This window comes from Callithrix jacchus, chromosome 14, assembly GCF_049354715.1.
Source record: "Callithrix jacchus isolate 240 chromosome 14, calJac240_pri, whole genome shotgun sequence".
NCBI classification, from domain to species: Eukaryota; Metazoa; Chordata; class Mammalia; order Primates; family Cebidae; genus Callithrix; species Callithrix jacchus.
This window is the reverse complement of record NC_133515.1, coordinates 41,081,875-41,106,491: the sequence shown is the minus strand read 5'-3', so window position 1 is coordinate 41,106,491 and position 24,617 is coordinate 41,081,875. Positions and strand designations below refer to the sequence as shown.

At 54.9% G+C, this 24,617-nt stretch overlaps 1 protein-coding gene across 2 annotated transcripts; it reads right to left on the bottom strand.

The window, feature by feature from the left end:
* Positions 1 to 1,460: 1,460 nt before the first annotated feature.
* On the bottom strand, positions 1,461 to 20,211 carry EMX1 (empty spiracles homeobox 1). 2 transcript variants are annotated; one of them, XM_008980516.5, is made up of 3 exons: positions 19,397 to 20,211; positions 13,331 to 13,518; positions 1,461 to 4,342 (listed from the first exon to the last, which is right to left on the bottom strand). In XM_008980516.5, exons 1-3 carry the CDS (start codon positions 19,914 to 19,916, stop codon positions 4,175 to 4,177), a joined length of 876 nt encoding a protein of 291 aa, XP_008978764.2. In that variant the 5' UTR covers positions 19,917 to 20,211; the 3' UTR covers positions 1,461 to 4,174. The 2 variants fall into 2 exon arrangements, with proteins under 2 accessions (XP_008978764.2, XP_035128186.1); XM_035272295.3 differs by having other exon boundaries at positions 13,331 to 13,515.
* Between the last annotated feature and the right edge of the window lie 4,406 nt (positions 20,212 to 24,617).

Below are 24,617 nucleotides of genomic sequence, written 5' to 3'. Positions count from 1 at the left end.
TACCAACAGGGCAAGGCCTCAGCTGAGGCTGGGACCCGCAACACTGAGGGGCGCTGTCCCACACACCTGCCTGCTGTCCTCAGAGACTCAACTGCACGGGGAGGTGGAGAAGCTGGTTCAAGCAGGGTTTCAATTCTGTCAGGCAAGTGCAACCAAGGAATAGTGGGACAAGGACGTGTCGGAAAGAGAGCAGAGGGGGCTGGGGACCCCCCCCCCCGCAACAAGGTCCTGCACTGCTACAGAAGGAAAGGAGCAAGCCAGCGACTGGGAAGAGCTCGGGGTTCGATGGGAAAAGACACCTGCATGTGTGATTTGAGAGAAGGCCTTACTCTGGGCTCTGCTCATCCCTGAGAGAGGGTGGTGAGGGGGAGATGAGGGAGTGAGAGGCTGGGATGATAGGTGGGCTGTCCATGCAGACCCCAAGGTCTGGGGGACAGGAAGACCGTAAGCCATAGCCACAGTTTTCACAAACGAGGGGGCATGACCGGGCCATGCAGCCACAGACCGCACACGTGTACAGCCGCACACATGCACAGCCGAACGCCCACAGGCACCCACAGTCACACTTGCGCACACACCCACAGCCCTCCCAGACACTCCAAACACCCTCACATGCACTCACCCTCACACACACCCCAGACAGCAGATGGGGCGCTCGGGTAATTGGTTAAACCTGTTCCGATGTCTGGCTCCGCCTTGGCAGCGCCCGTCTGACAGGAAAGCTGGCTGGGCCTGCACCGCTCAGCCTGCTGGCCGCCCCTCCCCTCCACTCCCCTCGCCTGCAGGGCTGCCCTGGAGTGGGCCCTGGCTGGCTCCCTGCAGGCAGAGCCCAGTTCACTTAGCCAGGGCGCCTCGATGCCTCCTGGAAGCGGTCCCAGCACCTGTGAGGAGGAGGTGGTGCACACCCAGTGCAGAGATGCTAGGAGCCTGAGCCGTACTGCTTCGAAGGCTGTGGGGACAAGTCCTGGAAAGTTCCACAGACAAGAGGATCTGCAAAGATCAGTCCCTGAAGGTGAGGCGTGTGGATTCAGCCACTAGGGTTCAGAACAGGTCCCCTGAGCTACCTCTACTTTAGCTGCATACAGTTTGGAGCTCCTACAGGTGCTCATGATACCTCAGCCCATGAGATCTGCAAGCCCTGGGGGACCAGCCCAGCTGAGGGGAATGGCCGACCTGGGCTCCCTCAGAGAAGGCCTAGCCACGCAGCGCCTGCCCACCAAGGGCACCAGCAGGCCAATGTCCGAGGGTCCTCACCCTCTGCAGGGACCCCGGATCTCCAGGTGGGAGGAGCCGTTGGGGGAGGGAAGGGAGCAGCAGTCCTTGTCGTCGTCTTCCCTTCTCGGCTGCATCTGTGTCTCTTCGAGAGACTTTGGTTTGTTCCCTGGAGAAGGCCCAAAAACTCCCAAATTAGCAAACCTGGCAAGCCCGCAGCTCAGAAAATAGTTCATCCTGATTCCATGTTTTTCAGGCTCACAGAAGCCTTTATTAATGAAGTCACAACACCAATATTTACCGTCTGCAGGGAGAGGCACAACATGGGGGGTGGATGGGAGTAGGCAGGGACTCCCCGCCCCGCCCCCCGCAGGCCTGGCCTCAGGAGATTGGCAGGTTTCCTTGGGTCCCTTCCAGCCCTTTATTCAGATGACAGGGGGTGCTCTGCTGTGATCTTCCTGGACCCCCTCCCCCTATCAAGTGAGGCAGGATCTTGAGAGGAACAGCTCAGCCCTTTCTCCATCCCCCACTGGGGCCAAAAGGATGACTCTTCCTCGCACCTTCCTTCCACACCTGGGCATGTGTGCTCCCAGAAGTGATCCCCCTGCTTGGCAGCAAGGGTCTCCGTGTGGGTTAATCTGGACGTATCCAGGTCAGGACTTTCAAGAGGTGCAGAATGCATTCCTGGTTGATGGAGGGAGACAGGGCATTGGGATGGGACAAAGCCCTTTGGTTTCTAGCATTGACTGGACGGACACAAGTGAGGTGGGCAGAGGCAGGGGAGAGATGCTGAGAGTGCGAATGGACCTGGGTCTGTGGCCCTAGCAGAAGGACCTTGTGTGCTTGGATCCCTGCACGTGGCCCAGGCCACAAGGCTGGGCCTCTGACCTCTTTCCAGTGAGTTCAACATTGATCGAGCACCCAACATTCCAGGTGGGAAGAACAGCATGAGCAAAGGCACAGCACAGGGAAAACCTGTGGCTCACTCAGGGACAGGGATGAGGACACTGAAGCAGATACCAGGAGCAAGGCAAGAAGATGGGGCAAGGGGCTTAGAAAGGGGGTGACTCTGCCCTGTTTGGGTGCAAGGAAGAGAAACCTAGCTACAGCAGGGAGGGCCTCCTTTGAAGTGGGCCTCGTCCTTGACATTCACAGGAGCCTTCCTGGAGAAGCAGGGCCCGGGCAGGGGAGCTGCAGGAGGTGGGGGAGGTTGGGGGCTGCAATAAGGAGGTGTGGTTGGGAAGCCAGTTTAGACTCCACCCACCAGATGGGCACGGATGGGTCTGGAGAGGAAGCTTGAGGAAGATTCCCAGGTTTCCTGTAGCTGGAGAAACCATGTACATGGCTAACGCTGTTTGCCGAGGTGGGGGATCCTGGAGAAGCACAGGTGGGAAGGTGAGCCCAGCTGTGGATGAGTTGGCTTTGAGGTGCTGAGGGGCAGGGGGTGCAGCAGGCAGCTGGCTTGATGGGTCTGCAGCTCAGCAGAGGTCAGCTATAGACACAGAACAGGGAGCCGAAGAGAAGTCCTGGAAGTGGATGTGAGCCCCCGAGGCAGAGGGCACAACTACGAGGCAGGGGGAGCAAGGGCGGACCTGGAGATGGCCAGAGGTGACAAGGCATGGCTCACACTGAATAAACTCAGGCTGGAGGAGGAGTCAGAGCTACCGAAATGAAGGCAGAGCGGGGTGGGAGAGTCCAGGAGGGCATGGCCAGCAGATGGGGAGCAGGTAAACCCAGACGGGAAGTGGTTGAGTTTGGCCACAAGGGGGTGGCCAGTGACTGTGGTTGGTGACTGTCATTAGCACCAGTGGAATGGTGGCCCAGAGGCCACAGAGCAGAGGTTTCAGGAGCACATGGGAGGTGAAGAAGAAAGAAGTCTGGATGTCATAAGGGAAAGACTTAGGAATGCGGATTTGCTTGTCAGGAAACCTTCATCCTGACAAGTGAGAAAGACGAATGGACAAAAGAAGGGCAGGTGAACACAAGAGCTCAGCGGGCCCAGTGCATTGCTCTTTCTTGGGCTGGGAAGGCCATGAGTCCCTTGGGACTGGTTGCAGGCTCAGCCTCAAGCCCTGTCTCTGCAGTCTTAACCTGCTCAGGGGTTCTCCAAGGACAGGTGAGCATCCTGGTGGGCCCAGGACTTCAGTCTGGAACTGTCAGCCTTTGTGAACGGTGTTCCCTCCCCCAGACCCCCATGCTCCCCTTTCCTCTGGTTTCTCCTCCAATGGAGAAGCCACCAGAATCTCTAAGCAGAGGGAAGCACTCTCCCTCTCCCACTGAACTAGCTGGACCTGATTCCCACCCCTCAATATGTTAAGACCTGGGCCTGTCCTCCCTTAAGATACAGGGTGGGCCCTTCCCTAGGTCTAGCTTGTTTCTCCTGCTGTGGAGCTGGAGGTAGCGATCAGGGTTCCCCAACAAAAGGGAGGAGTTAATGAATTACCCTTGCCCCACCCCCCACCAGTACCCCACCCCAGGCTCCCAGACCCTGAATGCATTTGCTCTACTAGCCCCCACTGGCCCTCAGAGCCAGAATCTACCACCCCAGGCTCTGGGGCTGGAGGTGGATGCCCGTGTCATTAAGAGAGAGACTTTTATTATTCCCATAGGGAAGGGAGACACAGGGGATCACTAAACTACAGTGGTGCCTGGAAAATAAATTAAAACAGAAACGCATCAAAACAAAAGGGAACTCAGAGACATGGAGAGCAGCTGGGAGGCTGCGGTGGCAGGCGGCCCGCCCAGGCGGCAGGCTCTCCGAGGAGAAGGCCAAGTGGTCCCAGGCTTCAGCCAGCCCATTGCTTGTCCCTCTTGTCAATGGCAGCCCTGGGCTTCGAGCCCTGTGGGGCCGTGACTCCAGGCCTCCCCGAAGCCTGGCCAGGGAGTGACCAGAGTCCAGCTTGGGCCCATGCAGGGGCCTGGCCAGCAGCACTCTGCCCTCGTGGGTCTGTGGTTGCCCACCCTAGTCATTGGAGGTGACATCGATGTCCTCCCCATTGGCCTGCTTCGTGGCGATGCGCCACCGGTTGATGTGATGGGAGCCCTTCTTCTTCTGCTCGGACTCAGGCCCTTCCTCCTCCAGCTTCTGCCGTTTGTACTTTGTCCTCCGGTTCTGGAACCACACCTTCACCTGGGCCAGGGAGGGAGGGGCACAGATGAGAAACTCAGGAAGCCCCCAGAGCAGCCACAGGGGCCTCAACACTCAGGCCAAGCTGAGAGCCTGATGGGAAGACAGAGGCTACATGGGGTCAGGGCCCCCAGGCCAGGGTCCCCTCTGACCAGCTGCCCCTATGGGTCTGACATTCACAGAAGGGGAAAGCGGGGCAGGAAGAGAATACAGTGGGCCAGAGAGAAGGGTGGTTTTCCTGCTCCTCTCACAGAAAGGGTCATAGAGCCGCTGCGCATCCTAGCTCCGCTGGCCCCTGCAAAGCAAAGCCGAGGTGGGGAGCCCAGGCTCCGGAAGCTGGCAGACCTGGGGCTCCAATTTCTAGAGGAGAGCTCGTAATGAATCCTTCATGGAGTGGAGGTAAACAGTAAATGAGAGAGCCTCATGGGTTCCCATGAGCTCCCACATGGCCCAAAGTGGACACCACCCCACGGCCCAGCCTCATGCTCTTTTCCATACACAGAGGCAGAGTGGGCATGGCATCATAACCAGGAGGTGGTGTCACTACCAAAAGCAGTGCCTGGACAGCCAGGCTACGCCTGGGGGCTCAGAACCCCCTGCTAGAGACTCCAACCTCACACACTGTGTGGTCTCCTTCTTCAGGGGAGGCTTTCTTAGCAACCTCATGCGGCTCTCCCCTGCCCCCAAAGGCAGAGCTGTAGAGGCTGGAGCTGGGCAGGTTGGGGGGCCTTGTCCCGCAGGTGTCAGCTCCTCGGGGTAGTCCGAAACCCTGCAGTGAGACCTCATTCTCCTTGGGTAGACAAGGACAGGGAGGAGGCGGGTCTGAGGGAGGTGTCCTGCCCTTCACGGACAGCTCTAGACCTTCCGTCCCCACAGCGCTGGCTCTTGCAGCCCATCCAGATGTGGGACCAGGTCACACAAGGAACAGTCAGGAGAAGCCCAGGGGACAAAAGTGAGCTCCACTTTGACCCAGGGAACTCCCTATTCTGTGTCTGGCAGTGAGAGCCCTGGCAAGGTACGGGGTGGGGTTCAAACAGAAACTGGACAACCATCCTTCACAATGGAGGAGGCATGAGGCGGAGGGCAGGTCTATGGTTCTAAGCCAACTCCTCTAGGAAGCCTCCCTAGACTTTATCTCCTTTCTTATCCCACTCTTTTCCCTCCTCCTCCAGCATCTGTTCAGTGTCCAGGACACAGCCCTGAATGTCCTCTCATATATAATCTGGGAGGCTTGTCCTGGCTGCTGGACTAGCCTTAGTGCTTGTGGGCTGTGGAGAAAGCTTTTGTCTATCAACTCTATCTGACTCCACGGTTCTTTACTTGGCTCTGCAGAGTCGGGCCAGACCCAAACCATCTTCAGCGTTGGCAGGAGGATCCTGGGTGTTGATTCTCAGCTAAGTCCCTTCTCCCTCTGGGCTTCAGTCCTTCATGCCTAGGAGAAATGTTTTGGGGACCCTTGCAGCTCCAGGATACCTTTTGGACTCTTGCTCCGAGGACCCCTGGGAGAGGAGGTACAGAGGGCAGGCTACAAGGGACGGATGGTTTCCAGGAAATGACAGCACATTTAAAAGCAAGTGGGTGTGACCACTGCAGCTGTGCAAACGGTGGTGCATGCAGACTCTTGGTTTCGGCAGCAGCAGTGATGCTGAGGGGAGATCCTTGAACCCTGGGCAGAGCTGAGGGCAGGTCTCAGAAAGATTGCCAGGTCCAGCCCCTGCTCCCAGAGAATGGGGGGAAAGCACAGCCTTAGCCACAAGGCCAAGCCGTGCATCCAGAGGCAGGCCTGGCCCCTGGGCCCTGCAGATGGTGTCATGCCCAGGAGGTGCTGCCCCCACACCCTTCTCAGGCTGTCCTCTCTATCCCACCTACCTCAGGACTTCCCCCCACAGTCCCCTCTTGCCAGGTTCTCCACTGTACCATCTGCCCTGGTTTGAGAGCACTGATTTTAGAGCACTGAGATGGGGATGGGGGAAGCTGGAACTCAGTGCTTGCAGAGCAGCCAGCCAGGGGCAGGAAAGCTGTCCCAGGAAGCGGGGTGCCTGGCCTCAATGGATGGATTAAGGGTAAGGGGATTCTTCCCGCATTTACAAGCCCATAGCCTGCACATCTCACCTAGGCTGGCAGCGGAGGACAGTGGGGGCTCTGGGCACAGGCTGCCGGACTCCAGGCCCACCTATCTTTGGGCGCAGAGCCACCTGGACCCTGGGTGGTTCTCAGCACAACCATTTGGCAGTGGCCTGGCCCCTGCCCCCCACCTTGGAGCCTGCTGTGACTGTGCCTGCCAGTGGGCGGGTGAGCTCACCCTGCCTCCTGTGCGTGACTCAGGGCTAGATGCAGGGCCAGGGTGTCATTCCTGAGAAGCCCAAGTGGGCTGGCCGAGGTTGCCCGTCAGGTGATGAGGGCAGCACCAGGGACTGAGGGCCCTTTTCTGTACCTTCCTCCACACACACTAGCAAGTGTCCTGACAGTCACATTGGCCTGTAGTGGGATGGGCCCAGTATGCTGCCCTTGTCTAGCAACACTGGCTTAAAGAAGGAAAGCTCTGATGGAGGCTTCAGGCACAGGGTAGGCCAGAGGCAGCTTCCTAGGGCACCCAAGTGCAAGGAGATTCTGAATATTTTCTCCATGAACAATACTGGGGTCAAGTAGGCATCTCTCTAGAATCAGGGACATACACCCTCTCCCTGTGCAGCCTGGCCATCTTCCAGAGAACGGCCTTCGGCTGAGTGTCCAGATGCTATTTACAAAGACTGCAAAACAGGGTGGTGCTTTTGACTTCATAGCATTAGTGGAAACGTCAGGATGCATAAGCCTGGCACCGTGTGATCACAACCATAGAAAAACAAAATCTACACACAGCAAAAAAAGACTATAAGGAAATGTACCCAAAGTGTGGGTGATGTTTCTTTCTTCTTTCTACTTTTCTGAATTTCCCTTAACAGTTATTGATAACTGCCCTCAGCTCTGCCCAGGGTTCAAGTTATTTTTTACTTGGAAAAAGAAAAGGAACAGGGCTCTGCGTGTATTAGGAGATAAGAGTGACATTTCATGACCTCTCCAACCCAGCTGGGCAACTCTGGATCCTCCAGAGCCCCTTCCCTAGAGAACACAGGCCCTGGGAAGGAGCCAGGTCATATGGCTGCCCATCACCTGCCTGTATTCCTTAGTACCTTTTCCCAGGCTCAGTAACAGTGACCCCCCACTGTGCACTAATTTATTTCTTTACATCTGTCTCCTCACCAGACTGTGAGACTGGAGAACCAAAGTGGTGTGTTAGTCCCAGTGCCCTGCCCCGAGGACATGTTCCATGTATAGTCATCTGGCTGGACAGAGGCAAGGTGACCTAGCCCTATGCTCTAGGCAAGAGGTACCTGGGCCAGACCTGGAAAACAGGAGAAAATGAATAGAAGAGGGGGAGAATTCTAATCAGCAAAGGGTTTAGGAAGTACTCAATGATGGAGAGACAGGATCTTTTACTTAGTTTTGTGGACACTTTTGCAAGAGGGCCAGTTCTTAATACTCCACGTGGTAAATTGGATTGGCCACTTTCAGGGGAAGTTGGAGGAGGGAGACCTACTGCTGGGCAGAAGAAGGGTTGGCTTGAGTCAGGCAGAATGAAGAATGTGAAACTGCTATGAATGAATGAGTGTATCAATTTGCTAGAGAATTGATCAATGTATGCATTAATGAATGAAGGCATGGATGTAAGAACAAAAGGAAAAATGAACAAACAAGCAAACTATATCTCCAGCCAATGTTTCACAACTAATCAGACTTTACTTTGGAATAATCTGCTATTTTGAATGAACGAGGTCTGGAATCCTTCTTTTTCACCATTCCTGCAGGCGCCTTCACACTCTCAGGTGAATAACTGTCTTGTCTTCAAAGAGTTCAAATATCCCAGAATAGACAGAAGCCTGGAGACATCAATCAAGCCACCCTTCAGCCTACTCTCTTCCTTGGGGACCCATTTCCTATCATTTGATGATGTGAGCTGTTCCTACTCTCAAGGTCAAGCCCAATGCCATGCTAAGTTCAACCCTCACTCCAGTAAGCTGAGGTCACCTCTAGCTCTCCACCAACCATAACCATAATCTTCCTAAGCCTCCCTGTCTCCTCCTCTTTCAGCCCAGCCTGGACCCTTCCTCTCTCTCTCAGGGAGACATCATAAGATTCTCCTCAGGACATGTCTCCGGTCCCAGCTCCTCAGAGAACCACTCTAATCTCCTTTATCTCCCCCTCATCCTCCCACACAGGACTCCTGGAACATGAGATGCAGAAGTTCTTGAAGAAAAGCCAAGACTTAGAGAAGAGATGTGGACACACCGTGAGCTAGAAACAAATGTCTCTCGATTTTCCCCTAAAATTTAGGTCACCTGGATATCCCCCTCTTACCCATCCCTCTAAGGGTAGAACATTTCAGAGCAGGAAAGGACCCTCCAAATCCTCCTTTCCATGCCTCTGAGGGGAAAAAGCCATAGTCAGGTGACCATATACTCCTGCCTCCCAAGATCTCCCTGCCCTTGGACTCCAAGATAGTGGCTGGTCTTGACAGCTCCTGCTCTATCCACCTACCTGCCTCAAACCCTCCCCTTCTTTCCTGCCAACGTAGGATCCTAGGTGTTCCCCCCAAGCCTTCCAGGTCTGAGGCCTCCTGGAGCCTTCTTCTCAAGCTTTTCTCTACTGACACCCCTAAGCGCACAGCTGTGACATCAAGGGGACCCTAGTCATTCATCCTGTGCATGTTTCACAAGTGTGCAAGCTTTACACTTAGCCACATCACTCTGAGGAATCTTCAAAGCTTCAGACCACATTTCTGTACCCTTTGCCCTCACCGCTCAGCTAAACTCTAACCCAGGCAAGGTCAAGAAACACTTGCTGGTCTGTTCAGAGGAGAAGGAGTAGCTAGAAACACTGACCAGATCAGCCTGGAGCAACCAGATGCTTTCTCTCACTCCCCCTTAAACTAACTTACCCCTTCCCCTTACACACACACAAACACACGCAGAAGCATGCAAGCTGCACTCCATGTCATGCTACTGCCTAATGGCATCTGACGTGTACCTATGCTATCATCTGATCTCTGGGCATCAATCACATGAAGCCCGTTGGTGCCCCACATGGTAAGCAGACACATGTTGCACACACCCATATACACACTCATTCAACCTGAGCCTCTGGAATGACCCAGGCCCGGGTCTGCCCAACCAGCCACCAGAACTGAAGCTCAGACTGGTACCTTCCTGGTCATCCTCCAGGGCTGCACCATAGCAGTGATGAGCAAGTCATCAGAACCTGAAGGTAGAACTAGCTCCTGTCCACGGCTCTTCCCTCACCTCCTAGATTGAGGCACTGGCCTTCCCAGCACAAATACCCCACTCCTACTAAACATATACAGTCACTCAGGGTGCCCACCTCCCAGTACCTCATGTGAAGCTTTGGGAGTACAGACCTCTGAGCTCTGGATTAAGAGCTCACTCACACACTGAGCTGAGTAACTAACCCTCCCAGAAGTTTTATCTACGAAGTGGTATATGTATAATCTAAATCAACAATCAGCTGAGGAAGTGCAAGGGAAAGACAGGAGGAGAGGGACAGGGAGGGAGCAGTGACAGCAGATAGCAAGGGCAGTGACTGACAAAGTTAGTGTGTATTTGTTTGGGCAAAGAGAAATGTGCTCATTAATTCAATACACGTTTATTGAGCATCTACGCCATCCTGGGCACTGACCTGGGCCCTGTGAAAAATAGGCAGGCTTGGCCTCTGCCTCCCAGTGCTAAGATGCTCAGGCCTGTTATTCATCACAGTCACCCAGATAACTGTTTTTAAACTTTCCTGCACCCTATCCTGGACCTCCTAAGAAAATCTCCTGGGTGAGGCCCAAGAATCTGTGTTTTAAGATCTCCCTGAGAGATGCATGCTGCTGGTCTACAGACTGATGTTTGGACACGGAAGATAAGTAATAACAGCAAAGTTTGATGCAGATCATGATAGGCAGGGGCTGTGCGGTAAGCTCTGAGAATGAGGAGAAGGGAGTATATAGAAACACAGAGAAGTAGAATGTAGAGGAGCCACAGAAACTCGGCTAGAAAAAAACCCTGGAATTTGTGTCATTCATTCTCACAGAAACAGAAACTGAGGCCCAGAGAGAAGACAAAGCCAGAGCCAATAAGATAATAGATAACCATTAGCAGACGTATGAATCTGCTGTCAGTTGCTAAATAGCTCTGTAGAGATGAAGTTTGAGATGAACGGTGGACACAGAGAAGACAAAATAGATGACGAAAATAATGAACAGATGGGTAAATAGTACTTATTGTTAGGAAGAATGTAGAATTAATAGAAAAATAAGAAATATAAATTAACCAGTTTGGGGAGGCAGTTTAATGACAGTAGACAGAAGTAGATGGCTAGATGTAAAACAGCTAGGGACAGATTAGAGCTTTGAGAGATAGGTATAGATATTAACAGTAGAAATGCATGGCAGGGGGCTGATGGGGGTGACTGATGCTTGACAAATAGCTGATGGCTGCAAATGACAAGTAAGCTTGCCTGGTAATTACCAAGAGGTGGCTAGAGAAGTAGTTAATTATATATCCTGGCTCCAAATGATAAGTTATGAGGGCAACAGAAAGGTAGTGTTGATGATGGAAACCAGATAAGGCAGGAAGAACGCTGGACTAAGAGGACACCCAGGTTTGGATCTTCTTATGCTACTAATCTGACATACAACCTTAAACAAAGGGAAGGGACTAGGGATGGTGATTAATATTATTTGAGCTCATATGAGGTAACTTTGTTAATCATTAAACAACCTATTTTCTCGATGAGGAAACCAGAGCTCAGAGAGGTGAAGTAACTTGCCCAGGGTTACACAGTAAGTTCGCAGGTATTTAAAATTGTGTTTGCCTGCCTGGGAAGCTCTGCCCAGTCCATCTCCCATCTCAGGATCTTCACCTGGAAGGACAGGCTGCCACAGAAGTTTCCTCAGGCTCAAACCTCCTCATTCTTTTTGTTGTACCATATGGGAAAAGCATTTACAGACAGAAAGATTAGCCCTGAGTTTTGATAGTTAATGAAGCTGGATACATTATGTTATTCTATCTGATTTTGTTTAAAATATATGTTTGAAATGTCTCCATAAAAATGAAAGAGACAGTCAGTCCGTTTACTAACTATCATTGTTAGGAGCAAATATTGACAGGCAGCTAGATTCAGTTTGAAAGAGAGTTAATTAAAAATGCTCTCACTGAGCTAAAAAATTGAAAGTTTAAAAACAATGACATTATTTCAACAAGTGTTAATCTGTGGGTGGTAAGATTAGAAACCATTTTTGTTTTCTTACACTTCTGCAATTAAAATTTAATAAATATTACTTTTTAAATGAAATTAATTATAAACACCATTCTTAAACTGACACCTTGTTTCAAACAATAATTTTAAAACACTGCCAGGAGGGAAAAGGGAGTGTTATTTTATTAACATATTCTTTTAAACAGATCTTTCTTTGAAACGTTTTTAAAATTAACTCTTGTTTTATAAGCTTTTCCCCTATAGTTAGAACAGCCCAGCCAGCAAATCTGAAAACCCATGGGTCCTGCCTCCAACCTGTGAGCAGATTTGTCGATTGTTAAGTGGGGCATCAGATATGATGACAACAGATGCCAAAATGCCACCGAAGGAGGAGAGGGTGAGGTCCCCTGAAGAGAGCTGGGGATGCAGTAGGGTCTGGGCTTTCTCACTAGGCTCCCTTCCTACTCTCACTGCTAAAGGGAGGCTCCGGCTGCCCCCAAAGCCGGGTATCTTCTCACTGCTCAGGACCTGGGAGGATGGTGGTGTCTTGGGAGGGGAAAGACCAGGAGGAAAGAGGACCTCAGCGGGAAGGGAGCTGGGGAACCCTAGGGCAGACCTCTCGCAAATCTGGGAGCCAGTAGGCACGCAAGGCCCATGCAGAGACTGAAATCTGCCTTGAGGGCAACAGCTGGGCTGCGGGGGTCGCTGAGCCGCACTTCAATACGTGGGACCCCGGTGGACCAAGAGCTTATGCAGTGCTTCCAGGCAGCATTTATTTATGGCAGTCTTTACTTAAAATGAACCCAAATCCATCTCCCTCTAACTTTCATCTAATTCTTTAATTTTTTCCCTTAAATTAATGATCAGTTACAAAAATACTACACAGTAATTGTTAATTTCAGTCGGTTCAAGCCTGGACACCGTTGGAGTTTATCCCCTCTCCCACTCGACAGCCTTCTCAGTGATTCAGAGCAGCCCCTGAGAACCCGGGGTCGACTTCCCACCAGGCCCAGGCCCCTCAGATGCTCTGTGAGTGCACACTGTGGCTTTCACAGCCCTACCAGCCAGCCTGCGCTGGATCAGTGCCACCCTCAGACCCCAAGCAGGGGCTGTCCCCTCCCTGACTAAGCCCCTCTGTTGATAGTCTGAGGACACCTGGGCTTTCTCCCCAGACTATCTCCGCTGGTGGGCAGCCAAGGCCCCACCAGTTTTGCCCAGGAATAGCAGCAAAGCCAGTGTGGACTGGCTCCCCGCAGGACCATGAGCGCCCCGACACAGTGTGGGGGGAAAGGGCTGCAGTAATGCCAGGGCTGGGGCCAGCTCCAGTGGCCTCGGTGCTGCCTGCGCTGCCCGCTCCCGAGGCGGCCCGCTTCCTCCAAGGTAGCTGGTTTCCCTGTGATGGTCTTTGGGAGCCGGGCTCGGGATACAGTTTGCATTAGTCTGCCTCCTGCTAGGTCCTTAGGGCTTGACAAAAGTCCTGTGGCCTTAGCAGGGGCACCCAGTCTCCAGGAAGGGGCTCTAAAAATGGGCTTGATCGCAGCGCCGCGGGAAATGGGGGCCTTTTGGAACCCAGCAGGTGAGACTCGAGGCTGGGCTGGAGCGGGCTCAGGGACTCTCCTGCATCCGCGCACCCTCAACTCCACTCGGGCTCCGTGCGCAGCGCCCGGCGCCGGGCAGGCCGCGACCAGAGGTGATTACCTGCGTCTCGGAGAGGCTGAGGCTGCCGGCCAGCTGCTTCCGCTCGGCGCCCACTACGTAGTGGTTCTTTTCGAAGGCGCGCTCCAGCCGCAGCAGCTGCGAAGGCGAGAAGGCCGTGCGGATCCGCTTGGGCTTGCGTGCGAAGGGGCCGTGCAGAAGCAGCCCGTCCTGGGGCACGTCGCTGGCTGCTGCCCCGCCGCCGACGGCAACACACGCAGGTACAGACAGAGAGAAGGGGCGCTGTGAGCCGGGGCCGGCAGAGTCCGGCCTCCCGCCCCGCTCCCACGTGCCCTGCCCTCTCCATTCCTTGGTACGCACACACACCCCATTTCTCCCTTTGCCCTTTTGTCGCTCCTTTTCTAGTCCACTCCCCTCCCCAACACCTCCCCACACTCGAGAGCCATTCCGCGGGGTGGGCGGGGGGTGACTCGGGGAACAGCGCTGCAGAGCCCTCTATTATGCCAAGAAATGGTCCAGACCCCGCGAGGCGCCGACTAGCCCAAATCCACAACGCTTGTGACAGCGGAAGCGGCCAAGAAAAGTCCCTTGGCGCTCTTTCTCCGCCCTCTCCCAGAGGGGCTGCCCTGGCCGCCAGCCCCAACCATTTGCTTTTAGTTAACTGGTCACAAAGCATCTCCCTCCAAGAAGACTAAGAGTAGAGGCAGCGCTGCGGGTCAGAAAGGTGATAAGGGGAGCAGCAGGGTGCTAGGCACACCCTAGCCAAACACAGATTCAAGAACTAGAAGTTACCCAAGGAGCAATCCCTTCACACCTGCTTGCACTAATTTGTGGCTGAATGCTCAGGCTACTAGCTCATTAAAAACTCCTGCCAACAGGCTCTAGCTCTGTCTTGCAGGGGGTATAAATGGGCCAGTAGCTAGGTCAGTGGTCCAGGCAGCACCTGGAATTGGAAAGTCAGGCTCCTTCTTCCCCTTTCTCCACCTCTGCCTCCCCAGGTCTTGGCTGTCCAGAGACCCAGCCTCTAGCGTAAGCCCCAAAGCGTAAGCCCCAAACCCCCACCCCAACACACACACTGGAAACTCCAAGTACTGTCTGGTGGGAAAAGCTTCATCCCTGAATAGTCCCTTGCTAAAGAAACGTGTATAAATATCTAGATGTCATCTTTCTCTCTAATATATATAGATATAGATATATTGGTTTCTGCATGGGCGTGTGTAAATATATGTTCCAGCCTCCCTACTGTCTTTTTCTCCCATCTACTGTATAGGATTTTTAGAGTGTGAACTGTCCCTTAGCAAATGTTGGCCAGCATAGGGACTCAGCTCCCACATGCAGGAGGAGGGGATAACTCTGGATTGGATGAAGCTGGGGTAGAGGAGATGGGGTCAGGAATGATCAATGCCAAAACAAGCCTCCACCCACAGCCCCTGTCTCAATGAACCCCCTACTAGACCTTCACACAATCTCTGGCTTGGTTGCACATGCTAACAGGACCTGACAAAATCACCCATGGATTCTCATGCGAGGGCACATAACAGCCTCCTGATGTACCTACAACACAGAACCCTAGATGGAATATTTTGACAGAATTAGCTGTTGGGATTGCCTGCTCCAATTTTCTTCAGAGATGACTACTGGTTGGATTTGATTTGACCTGTTGTTTTGCTCTAAAACAATCACCTGGATAATTCAGTTGACATCTCCCATCTCTGGAAATATCTATGTCAGTGAAGCAAAGACACATAATTGAGATGCTGTAGCTACAACTCTCCAGGTAACTGTCCTTGTCCCTCTTCTCGTGGAAACTGCCTGACCTTACTTCCTCCAAGTCTCTGGGCTTTGAATACTTAAACAGGCCAACTTTTTGCTGGTGTTTTCTGTGGAACAGAGTTGCTAGGACTGGGGGACTATTGCCTGGGAGGAGCCGGTCACTAACCTCCAGTCACCCTATCAATTTCAAGTGGTTGGATCTGTTTGGCTACAAAAATGGTGGTACCACATCAAAGGGAGAAGGATGAGGGACATCCCATTTGGTTATTCAAGTGGGGGCAGATCTAGGGCTCTCAGGTCTGACTGAAGGAAGAGAAGTTTGACTTGGGGTAGTGGAACAGACAGATGGTCAGGGGAGGTGGTCTGGCAGAGAGAAATAAAGGGCAGAGAAACAAATATGGAGCCTACTCCAGGTGGGGAATAAGGAAGATTAAAGTCTCTGGGGTGAAGCCAGTGAGGTAGGCTAGGGAAAGGTGGGTGGAAAGCAAATGCTGCTTGCTGATATTAACAACTTGCTTCAAAAAACATTGTTATGAATCTGGGTGAAGTCCCAACAGTGGTTTTCTCCAGACAAATGAACCAGAGAGGGACAGAGAAAGCGTAGCTCATCCCAGCGTTGGCAGGGTTTGGCCTCAGCTGCTGGGCTGACCTAGGTTGGTCAGACGTGAGGCTGCAGTGTGGAAAGCTCTGTAAGTGTGTGACTAGGATGCAGAGGTGTGAAGGGCAGTGTGGGGCTGAGGAAGCAGGTTTGCAGTCCGCCCCAGTGTATGTGGCTTAGTGACTATGTTGTTATTCTGTTGTCATCTGTGTGGTGGAGTGCTTTATGTTTGTCTTTATAAACCCAGATTAGAGGATGAAGGCAACATACACGCTCCTCTGCCTCAAGTCTGGTTATTTTAGGGAGATGCTAGGTTGCTTTAGATCTGCCTTACTGAGAAAACGGCCCCAAGTCATTGTCATGTCCAGTTGTGGTAGACAGCATGTGTCCTAAAGGGCATATTCACATGCACGTGCAAAAACATAGGGATCCTTCGACCCTATCCAGAGAAGCAGGATACTGCAAGATTAGTCAAGATGCTAAGTGATGACAGGTTATTTGATTCCAAAAGAATAAGGACGTTTCCCTGTTAGAAAGAGGATGTTTCCTACACCAGCCATCCTGAGAAACAGATTAATTGCTACAGGTTTCTGCAAAGACAAGGGTGATGCCTTAAGTGCATGAGTACCTGTACCCCTCTGACCTGTGGGAAGGAGGCCTGAACCCCCACTACCAGGGCTCAGTTTCCCTTGACGGGACCACAAGGGCAGAACAAACTTGGGGCTAGGGTGCGGCCTGTTTGGAGGCAGTGGTTCCGAGCTGTGAGAACTCGCTGTCAGTTTCAGACTAGGACAGTTAGCAAAGTGGAAAGGGACTAGCATAGCCTTCCCAGGAGCTAGGGAAATGAACACCCCTCTCCCCACTGCCTCCCTACCCCTCCGATTTTTCTACAGCTGCTCTTTTAGGGGCCCCTTCAAGGGAATGGCTGGGAACTAGCAACAGAATCCCAAGAATGAGGCGGCTGGAGGTGGGGGCTAGGGTTCCGGAAACACCCGGCGTCAGAACTGCAGTCTTTGCTGGAGAGGCCGCCGCCGGCCTGGAGCTCAGGGCCGGAGGGTTGGGCGGAAGGCCCTAGGGCTAGGAGGGTAGAGGCAGGACGGGCAGCGGAGATAACCTCATTCCCCATCTTCCTGCCGGTACAAAGGCGACCTTAGAAGCTCTGGCCCATTTTCGTTGCGGGTCCGGGAGAGGGGGGAGGGCTGGGTCTCTACAGCCCCATCCCGGCGTTGCTCCCAGGCCCTGAAAGTTCCTGATCTCGGGGAAACAGCATCGATAACCGGCCCAATCCTGGTCTTCGCCTGCCCCTCCCCTTCGGGCCTCGAGAGCAGCACCGACCTTCGGGGTCCGGGACGGTTCCGCATTCGCTTTTCCCCTTCCACTGCCTCGGTAAGCGGAGACGCCTCTTCCCCGCGCGCCAGGACCGCGGCGCCCAAGCGCGCTGCGCACAGAGCACAGACATGTTCCTTTTCGTTCGTGTGGGGTTTCGTTTGTTGCATTAAAACGGGGCTGAAAAGAGCATCGCTGAGACCCGGTTCTCTAGAAAACGCGGCGCGGGAGGGCCCGAGACGGCTCGACTCCCAGCCCCGAGGCCTGGCCGGGACTGGAGGGCGCAGAGCTGCCGGGGAGCGCAGCGGTCTGCAGCGGCGACGATGGGCCACGAAGCCACAGCGCTTCAGGGTTCGAAAAGTCCTTCAGTACCCAACGGATTTCCGGGTCTGAAAACGCAGCCACACTTGGGTTCATCTCCGCGTCCAGACTCGGTTCTTAAGAGAAAAATCCAACTGTTTGTGCAACTCGATAACGTACCCGCTAGAACTGAGGACTAGGAGACCGGCGGCAATTTCCAAGAGGGTTTTGCGGAGGATTTATTCGCCTCGCCCGGCGGGAGAAGCTCAGAGCCGGAGCTGGATCTCTCTTGAGGCGCCCCCGGCTCTCGGCGCCCCGAGGCGGGAACTGCGGCGCGGAGGGCATCGGGGACTATATTCGAAGCCGAGGGTACGGCCCAGGAGGCCGCCTCCGGACAAGCTGAACCGCTGGAGGCCACAGGACTTAGGAGCGGCCCCGCCCTCTCCTCCTAGCTCCTGTCCCTCCACCAGCCTCCAACCCGCCAGCCCCTCGGCAGGCCGAGGTGGACTGAGGGCTCCCACACTGCCCCAACTCCAACTTGGCCCCTGAGCGCCAGGTTTCGAGACCCAGGCTGTGGATCGAGCCCACGGAGGACCACGGTAGATTGCTCAATTTTGAAAACCTCCTCATTTTATCAGTAAACATTTATTTTTAAGTGGCAGAAACTCTTGCCCAAGGCAGAGGACATTGTAGGCATTTTTGTTTTTTCGGATTTGGATTTGGGCAAGTCTTTGAAATCTTCAAAGAGGAGATAAAGCTGCCCACAACAATTCTTATTCTAGTAATTACATTCTCTGGTTTTGTGGGATCTGCCAGGTCAGCATCTATTGGCCAGGTGGGGCTGAAAAAATTGCCTGACAAATCGGGACCCGGGAAAGCAGCTTTCTGTGAAAGTCAAAGCGTCAAGAGGTAATCTTCATTTTATTATCTAAATAATTGTGCCAAACATATAATTGACTGTAGACCTAGACTGTAGACCGTCATCACATCAGCTCCCGGAGCCGAAGCTCCAGCCATGCCCCTTTCATTTGTTTCTCTAAAAGCAGGGTTACCTAGCTCTGAGCCATGGACCCTGCTCATAAGGCTGTGGTGTGGTGTACACTAATAAAATAAAACTAGAAACTAAAACAATTACTGTATAAATCAAGGCCACTCTTTAAAATAAAAAGAAATAAAAGAAAAACAAACTCCAACAAATTTCAAGGAAGAAAACGAACTCCAACAAATGCAACTCTCTTTTCTCCAGGAAAGTCAGATAATTGAAACGTGTGTGTGTGTGTGTGTGTGTGTGTGTGTGTATGTGTAAGAATAGTGGGGGATCCTTATTAGCAAGCTGATTGCAGGGTGCAAACTCCGGGGCTCGGACTGGCTACGACCTTAAAAGCCCTCTGCCCCCGCCCCCTGCCCGGGAAGACTGGCTTCAGTACTCCAGCAACCGGGTGGGCTCCCGCCCGAAGGCGGCTAGCAACGGTGGAAGCCAGTTTGCTTATAGCAAACCTTCCCCACCTTGGGTAGGAGAGGCACGTGTAGCTTGGAGAAGTCGGGCCAAGGTTGCCGAGAAACATCCCAAGACAGCCGGGCCCTCCACACTGAACATTAACTCTCCCGATTCGCCCTCCCCGCTGCCCTTGCGTCCCAAGAGCTGGGGCACGAGGATGGACTTTCCCCTGCCCGGACGCGCCAGCGAAGGCTGAGGTCTGGGAGGTGGTAGTGGACATGCGAGCGAAGTGTGGTGCCAGGTCAAGCCAGGTGGAGGGAGAGCAGGGGGAGTTACTCTGGGGCTGAGACTGGCTCAGCCGGGAGAGAGAATTGGGCAGGCCGCGGCGAGGGCCAGCCGAGGCTCCGAGGACGCGCCTGGGCTTGCGTCCGAACTGTTATCGTTTCTAGAAAAGCCTGGAGGTCTCCACCTGGTTTCCTGGAAGAGACACCAAGCCGGCAGAGGCGCCGATGGGTCCTGCAAGGCTCTTCCCTGCCTGGGAATCTACCTCCGCGGACCCGCAGCCTTCTGGGCAGTAACTTCTGAACAGCCCCGCGCGCCCCCGAGCCTCCCCCGCATCGCCGCAGCGCGGGCGCCGGCCGGCCGCCTCGGCGGGCACAGCGTGGGCACTCACCCTGGAAGCGGTGGCCGAAGAAGCGGTTCCGCAGGACCCAGGGATAGAAATGGAGAGGGTCCCGGTGTTGGGCGCCGAAGAAGGAGTGCGGGGGCTGCAGCGGGGAGGCGCCCAGCTGGTGCGCCGGGTGCACGGTCAGCGCGGGGTGGTTCATGGCCTCGGGGAACACGAGCTCTGGCCCACCGTAGAGCGAGCGGCCGGCGCCCGCGGCGGCTGCGGCGGGGAAGCCACTCACGAAGGCCGCCTCGGCCGCGCTGGGGTGAGGGTAGTTGAGCGCCGTGGGTCGGAGCGGTTCCTCGGAGGCGGCAGCCGCCAGGAGATGGGAGCCCGCGCCCCCGCCGCCAGTGCCCCCGCCGGTGCCGCCGTCCTTGGCCACCAAGGACTCTATGGTAAAGCCGCGCTTGGTCGCGGGCTGGAACATGGTCGCAGCCGCCGGAGCTGTGCGAGGCAGCCGGGTTCTGGGGAGCGCTCCGCGTCCTGGCGCCGCCGGCGTGCGGGGTGTGCACCCAGCCAGGCACATGCACACCCGCCCGCACCCCTCACCTCCCCCGCCCGCCCGCCCGCTCGCGCTCGGCCCCCGCGGGCGAGCCAGGCGCGGAGTGGCGAGGGGTGTGTGAGCTAGCGAGCGCGGGGTCCGGCCACAGCGCACAGCCAGGCGCGGCGGCTGCTGCGGCGGAGCGGGGAGCTCCAGGCGCCCGCACAGGCGCGGGCTCCGTGCGAGGCTGCGAGCTGCCAGTAAGGCCTGAGGGCTGAGCCCGGCTCCCTCCTTTCGGAGTCCCGCCGGCACCGACCCCAGACCCCGATCTTCCCGCACTACCCTGCCCGGCCCCGGCCGCCCAGCGCTGCGAGGCGCGAGTTAGCGGGCACCTGCCCCGCGCTCGCCCATTGGCCGCCGCTCACCTGCCCCAAGGTGGGGGGCGGGGCGGGGCGGGGCGAGGGAAGGCGGGTTGGGGTGGGGGAGCCCGCAGTCAGAGGCAAAAGCCGGACTGGAGCCTTCGCGGGGAGATTCAGGCCTCCTCCCCTTGCCACTGGCAACTCCTCGCGACTCCGCCCTTTAGCTGAGTCTGCCCTGCCGCCGTCTCAACTCACGCGGGAGCACAAGAAGGCGCCCGAAGGGTTTGTAGCTAAACTCCAACGTCGGCTCTGCGGTGTGTAGCTCAGCCGAACTCTCCCATTCGTCCCGGGATGTCGTTTCAATTCTGAGAACTTGGATCCGAGCGGAGGGTGGGTGTTTGGGGTCCAACACATTGGTTTTCCCGAAAACCAGCTCTTTGCTCCCCTGGTTTCCGGGACCCTCCCACTCACCCACCATCGACCTCCTGGGCCAAGGTCTGAAGCTGCAGCCTTGTTCCTGAGGTTTTGCGCTTTCTGGATGTCATGGGGACAGCTCTGGAAAGGGGACGCTCGCTCCCTTCCCGAGGGGCCAGGCGGGGCACTGAGCGGGAGAAGCCGCCGGAGCGGTCACACCGCCGCCCTCCAGTTGTTCGTGGGGCTGGAAGCAGCTCCTATGCCTAGCCACGGCACCGCGACCGGCTCGGACCAGAACGGCGGGCCTCGGTGCAGAGCAATCCGCCTTCTACGCTTTCTCTGCTCGTGGGGCTCAAGTGTCAGAGGGCTGGACCAGGCCAGGGCCTCGGAGATACTGTGGCTTCAAGTGAAGCTGGCCAATAGCCCGAGCCCATCTCGAGAGGACACGCCGGCCGTCCGGACACGCAGCGGCAGCCTGACCTCCCTCGACCTTCACCTTCCACCCGTGACCGCGGAACCGCGGACGACTCTGCTCTGGCCAGTTTCCGTGTTGCGCACGAATTCCCTGGGGACGAGAGGACAACTAACCGCGAGAGCCTGGACTTCGCAAACTTTCCCACCCCGACCTTCCAGGCCGTAGGAAGGCGCCGCTGCGAGGCCTAGGAGGGCGCGGGCTGCGGTGGGGAGGCTGGAACCTAGATCTTGCCAGCGCACCGCGGAGAGGGAGCCGCAGAGACTTCCGCTTCCTCGACGCTGCCGGGGTCCGTCCGAGCGGCCTGAGCGCTGCCCGGGCGCGTGGATCCGGGCTGGGCCTGCCGACACCCCAAGGCCACGGGGTCCGCGCGCCGCGCAACTCTGCGGGGACTCCAGGCCGGGTCTTGGCAGCGGCCCGCCTGAGCGCCGGGAGCCGCGGTTTGCAGAGCGCTCCGGGCGCCCCGGCCTCCACAAAGCGGGTTAAAGTCTATTTTCCACTCCACTGCTCCGAAAAGCCCCCGCGAGCCGACGCCGTTCCGGCCCCCTTGGGCGAGGTGGGGAGGGGTGGCCAGGGGCGGGGAGGCGAGGCGGCCGCACCCTGCACTCCTCGGCGTCCTGGGAACCCTGGGGCCTGGCGCGGCGCAGACACCGCCGAGGCGCCTTCGTAAGGAATGATGGAATCCGTGGCGAGCGCCGGTGTCTTTCGCTGGCCTCTCCGAAGATTTCTGGCTTTCTGTGATGGTCTTTTCTTCTCTCCCGTTTCTGTCTCAGGCACTTTATCTTCCGCTTCTCCTGCCTCCCGGCTCCCCTCCCTCCCGACTTTTCCTCCCCTGATTTCTTCGCCCTCCTCCTTTTCCCACCCTCATTCTGGGAAAAGGGGAAGTGCCGCCGAGTGGGGGACCAGGACTCGACCAGGCCGTATCTCTGAGGGAGCGGGGGCGCGGAAGTGGGCAGAGTTACAGAAGGAGATTTTCACTCCATATGGAAGGAGACGACGACGGGATTTTGTAGGAGCAAGGTTCCCACAGGGATGCGGGTTCAGTTGGGTAAACGTTGCCTGGGCCTGTTCTCTGTGGCGAGAGAGCAAGTGTTCGGGGCTGAGACAAGACGGGACCCCAGCAAGCTGAACCCGGCCCCAGGGCCTTGCACTCTTAGCTTGTGAATGAATCCCAGCCGTCCTGTCGCAGACCCCCGCTTCCTACCCCCACAGCGAGGCTGGCCAGGGGCTGCGAACTTGTTTAACTGGTCAGGTGGAGCCTGGAATCTACCGCCTGCCCTAGACTCGCATCTACTACTGGCTATCTCTTTTCATTCCTGTGGCTCTGGGTATACTTGTTCATATCTAAATCGATAGACCTTTATTATAATACCACTTTCCCTTGCTAGGCTTTCAAATGCTGACACCTCTACTCGGGAGGCTTAGGCAGGAAGATCTCTCGAGCCCAGGAGGTCGAGGCTGCTGCCTGGGCGACACAGAGAGATCCCATCTCTAAAACAAGCAACAAAAATGTTGACATCCAGCTGTGTGTCATTAACTCCACTTTACAGTTGAGGAAACAGCAGAGGATCAGTAACCTGAGTCTGGTCGCCGTCTGGGTTGGGCTGGGACAGCCCAGGGGTCCCAGCCTGACCTAGGTTCCACTCTCATTCCATCCCTACCAGGATGCAGCGGGAGACTTCCCTGGGGAGAGGGAGGGGGTGGCTGGAATGCGCTGGGCGATAGCAATTCTGTTTTCATCTTCCCTCTTCTTTCACTCTCCCAGCGCCCCTTCCTGTTAACTTCCTATCCTGTAGTTCCCTAATTTTCTTCCATAGCTCTGCTTATCTCTATCGCTTCCCCAGTTACCTCTATTTTCACACCTCTTAGGACCTCTTCTCCTGTAGTTTCCCCTGCGGCAGGTTAAAAGAAGAATATGTCACCCGCAGGGGGGTCTCTAAGCCTCCCACTGTGTTCTGGATTCAGTATCAGTGCCCCTACCCCCACCCAATCTCCTCCTATGCCATCTCCCCTGCCCTGTTCCTCCCAAAGTCTCATATCACCATCCCCTACAACTGATCTTATACACAAATACTTTCCCTCTTCACCACTGGATAGCTGCCCATCTTAACCAAAACCTGTTTCCCCCACCAGCTTCTGTTCGCTGCCCTTCCTTTCCTCCCACCCAAGCCGCTGAGCTCTGCCAGAGGCACCTCACACTGGAGTACCCTATACACCACCTATCTTCAGGCTGCTTACTTTTCACTTTGCCCCGTCCAACCTCCCACTCGCTTCCTGGAGTTCCCATCTCCTGCAACCCAAAGCCTCACTTTCTGGAGAACAGCCCAATGCCTCCTAGGTTGATACAGCCTGGCCTACCTGTTGTGTCTCTGGCCCCACATTAACGTTTTCTCTCCCTCCCTCCCTCCCTCTATCTCTGGAATAAGCTGGCCCCAAATCCAGACTCTTGTTTATTAGTGGTGAGCCCCAGGCCAATTATTTTGCCACAGCTTGCATATCTGTGAAATAGCAAGCATTATATGGGACCTCTGTGAGGATTAAATGAGATAACGTATGTGTGCACTGGATCAGTGTCTGACTCCAGAGAAGCACTGGGTTCAAGTTACTGTTCCTGCCTTTGTCCATGCGGAGAACCTGGGGATAACCTCAAATCCTCACTCTCTCATCCTCCACATCCAATCAGTGCTCAGTTGACCAGTTATGTAATTCTCAAGTCTATATCCTTTTCCTCTGGCTTCTTTGCTGGCTAACTTCATTCTTTACAACTCAGTTATCTCCCTGCGAAGCCCTCACCCATTCTTTCATAGCATTCACCTGCGCGATGAGGTTGTGTGTGTCTCCATCTGTCTCCCTCATCAGGCCGACTCCCTGCTCCCTCTAGCTGGGAAGCTGCTATGTACATCTCCCCCCAGCACAAGCCAGGCAATGTTTCTCCAGCAGAGCTCTTCTGAGAATTTGGACCAGCAACACCCCCAGCCATCTCTCTTTCACCTTTCTCCTCCCTCTTTCCTATTCAGCCTGACTTCATCTTTATGTCTCCTTGTCTTACAAAGAGGTTTCTGCCCTCATGTTTCCCTCAATCTGTTGACAAAACTTCTAATGATTATTAGTCTCCCTCCAACTCTCTCACTTGCCCTCTACCCAAGCCTTTGCAACCAGACTTGGACACCCATCATATTAGGAAAATGGCTTGCAAAAGCTCCAGACATTTCATGATAGTGTTAGGATGAGAGCAACATGTGCTTATGGAGATCACAATAAGTTCAACCTCATGGAGTTACTGAGACTAAATGAGTTATAATCTCTACCTGATGAACTTAGAGCAGTGCCTGGAAAATAGTAGGCTTTCGATGAACATTAACTGCTATTATTTCATAAAGCTGTGCTGTCCAATATAAAAGCTAGGAGGCAAATGTGGTTATATGGTACCTGAGAAGTGGATGGCCCAAATTGAGATGTTGTGTAAATGTGAATACCCACTGCATTTAGTGTTTAAATAGG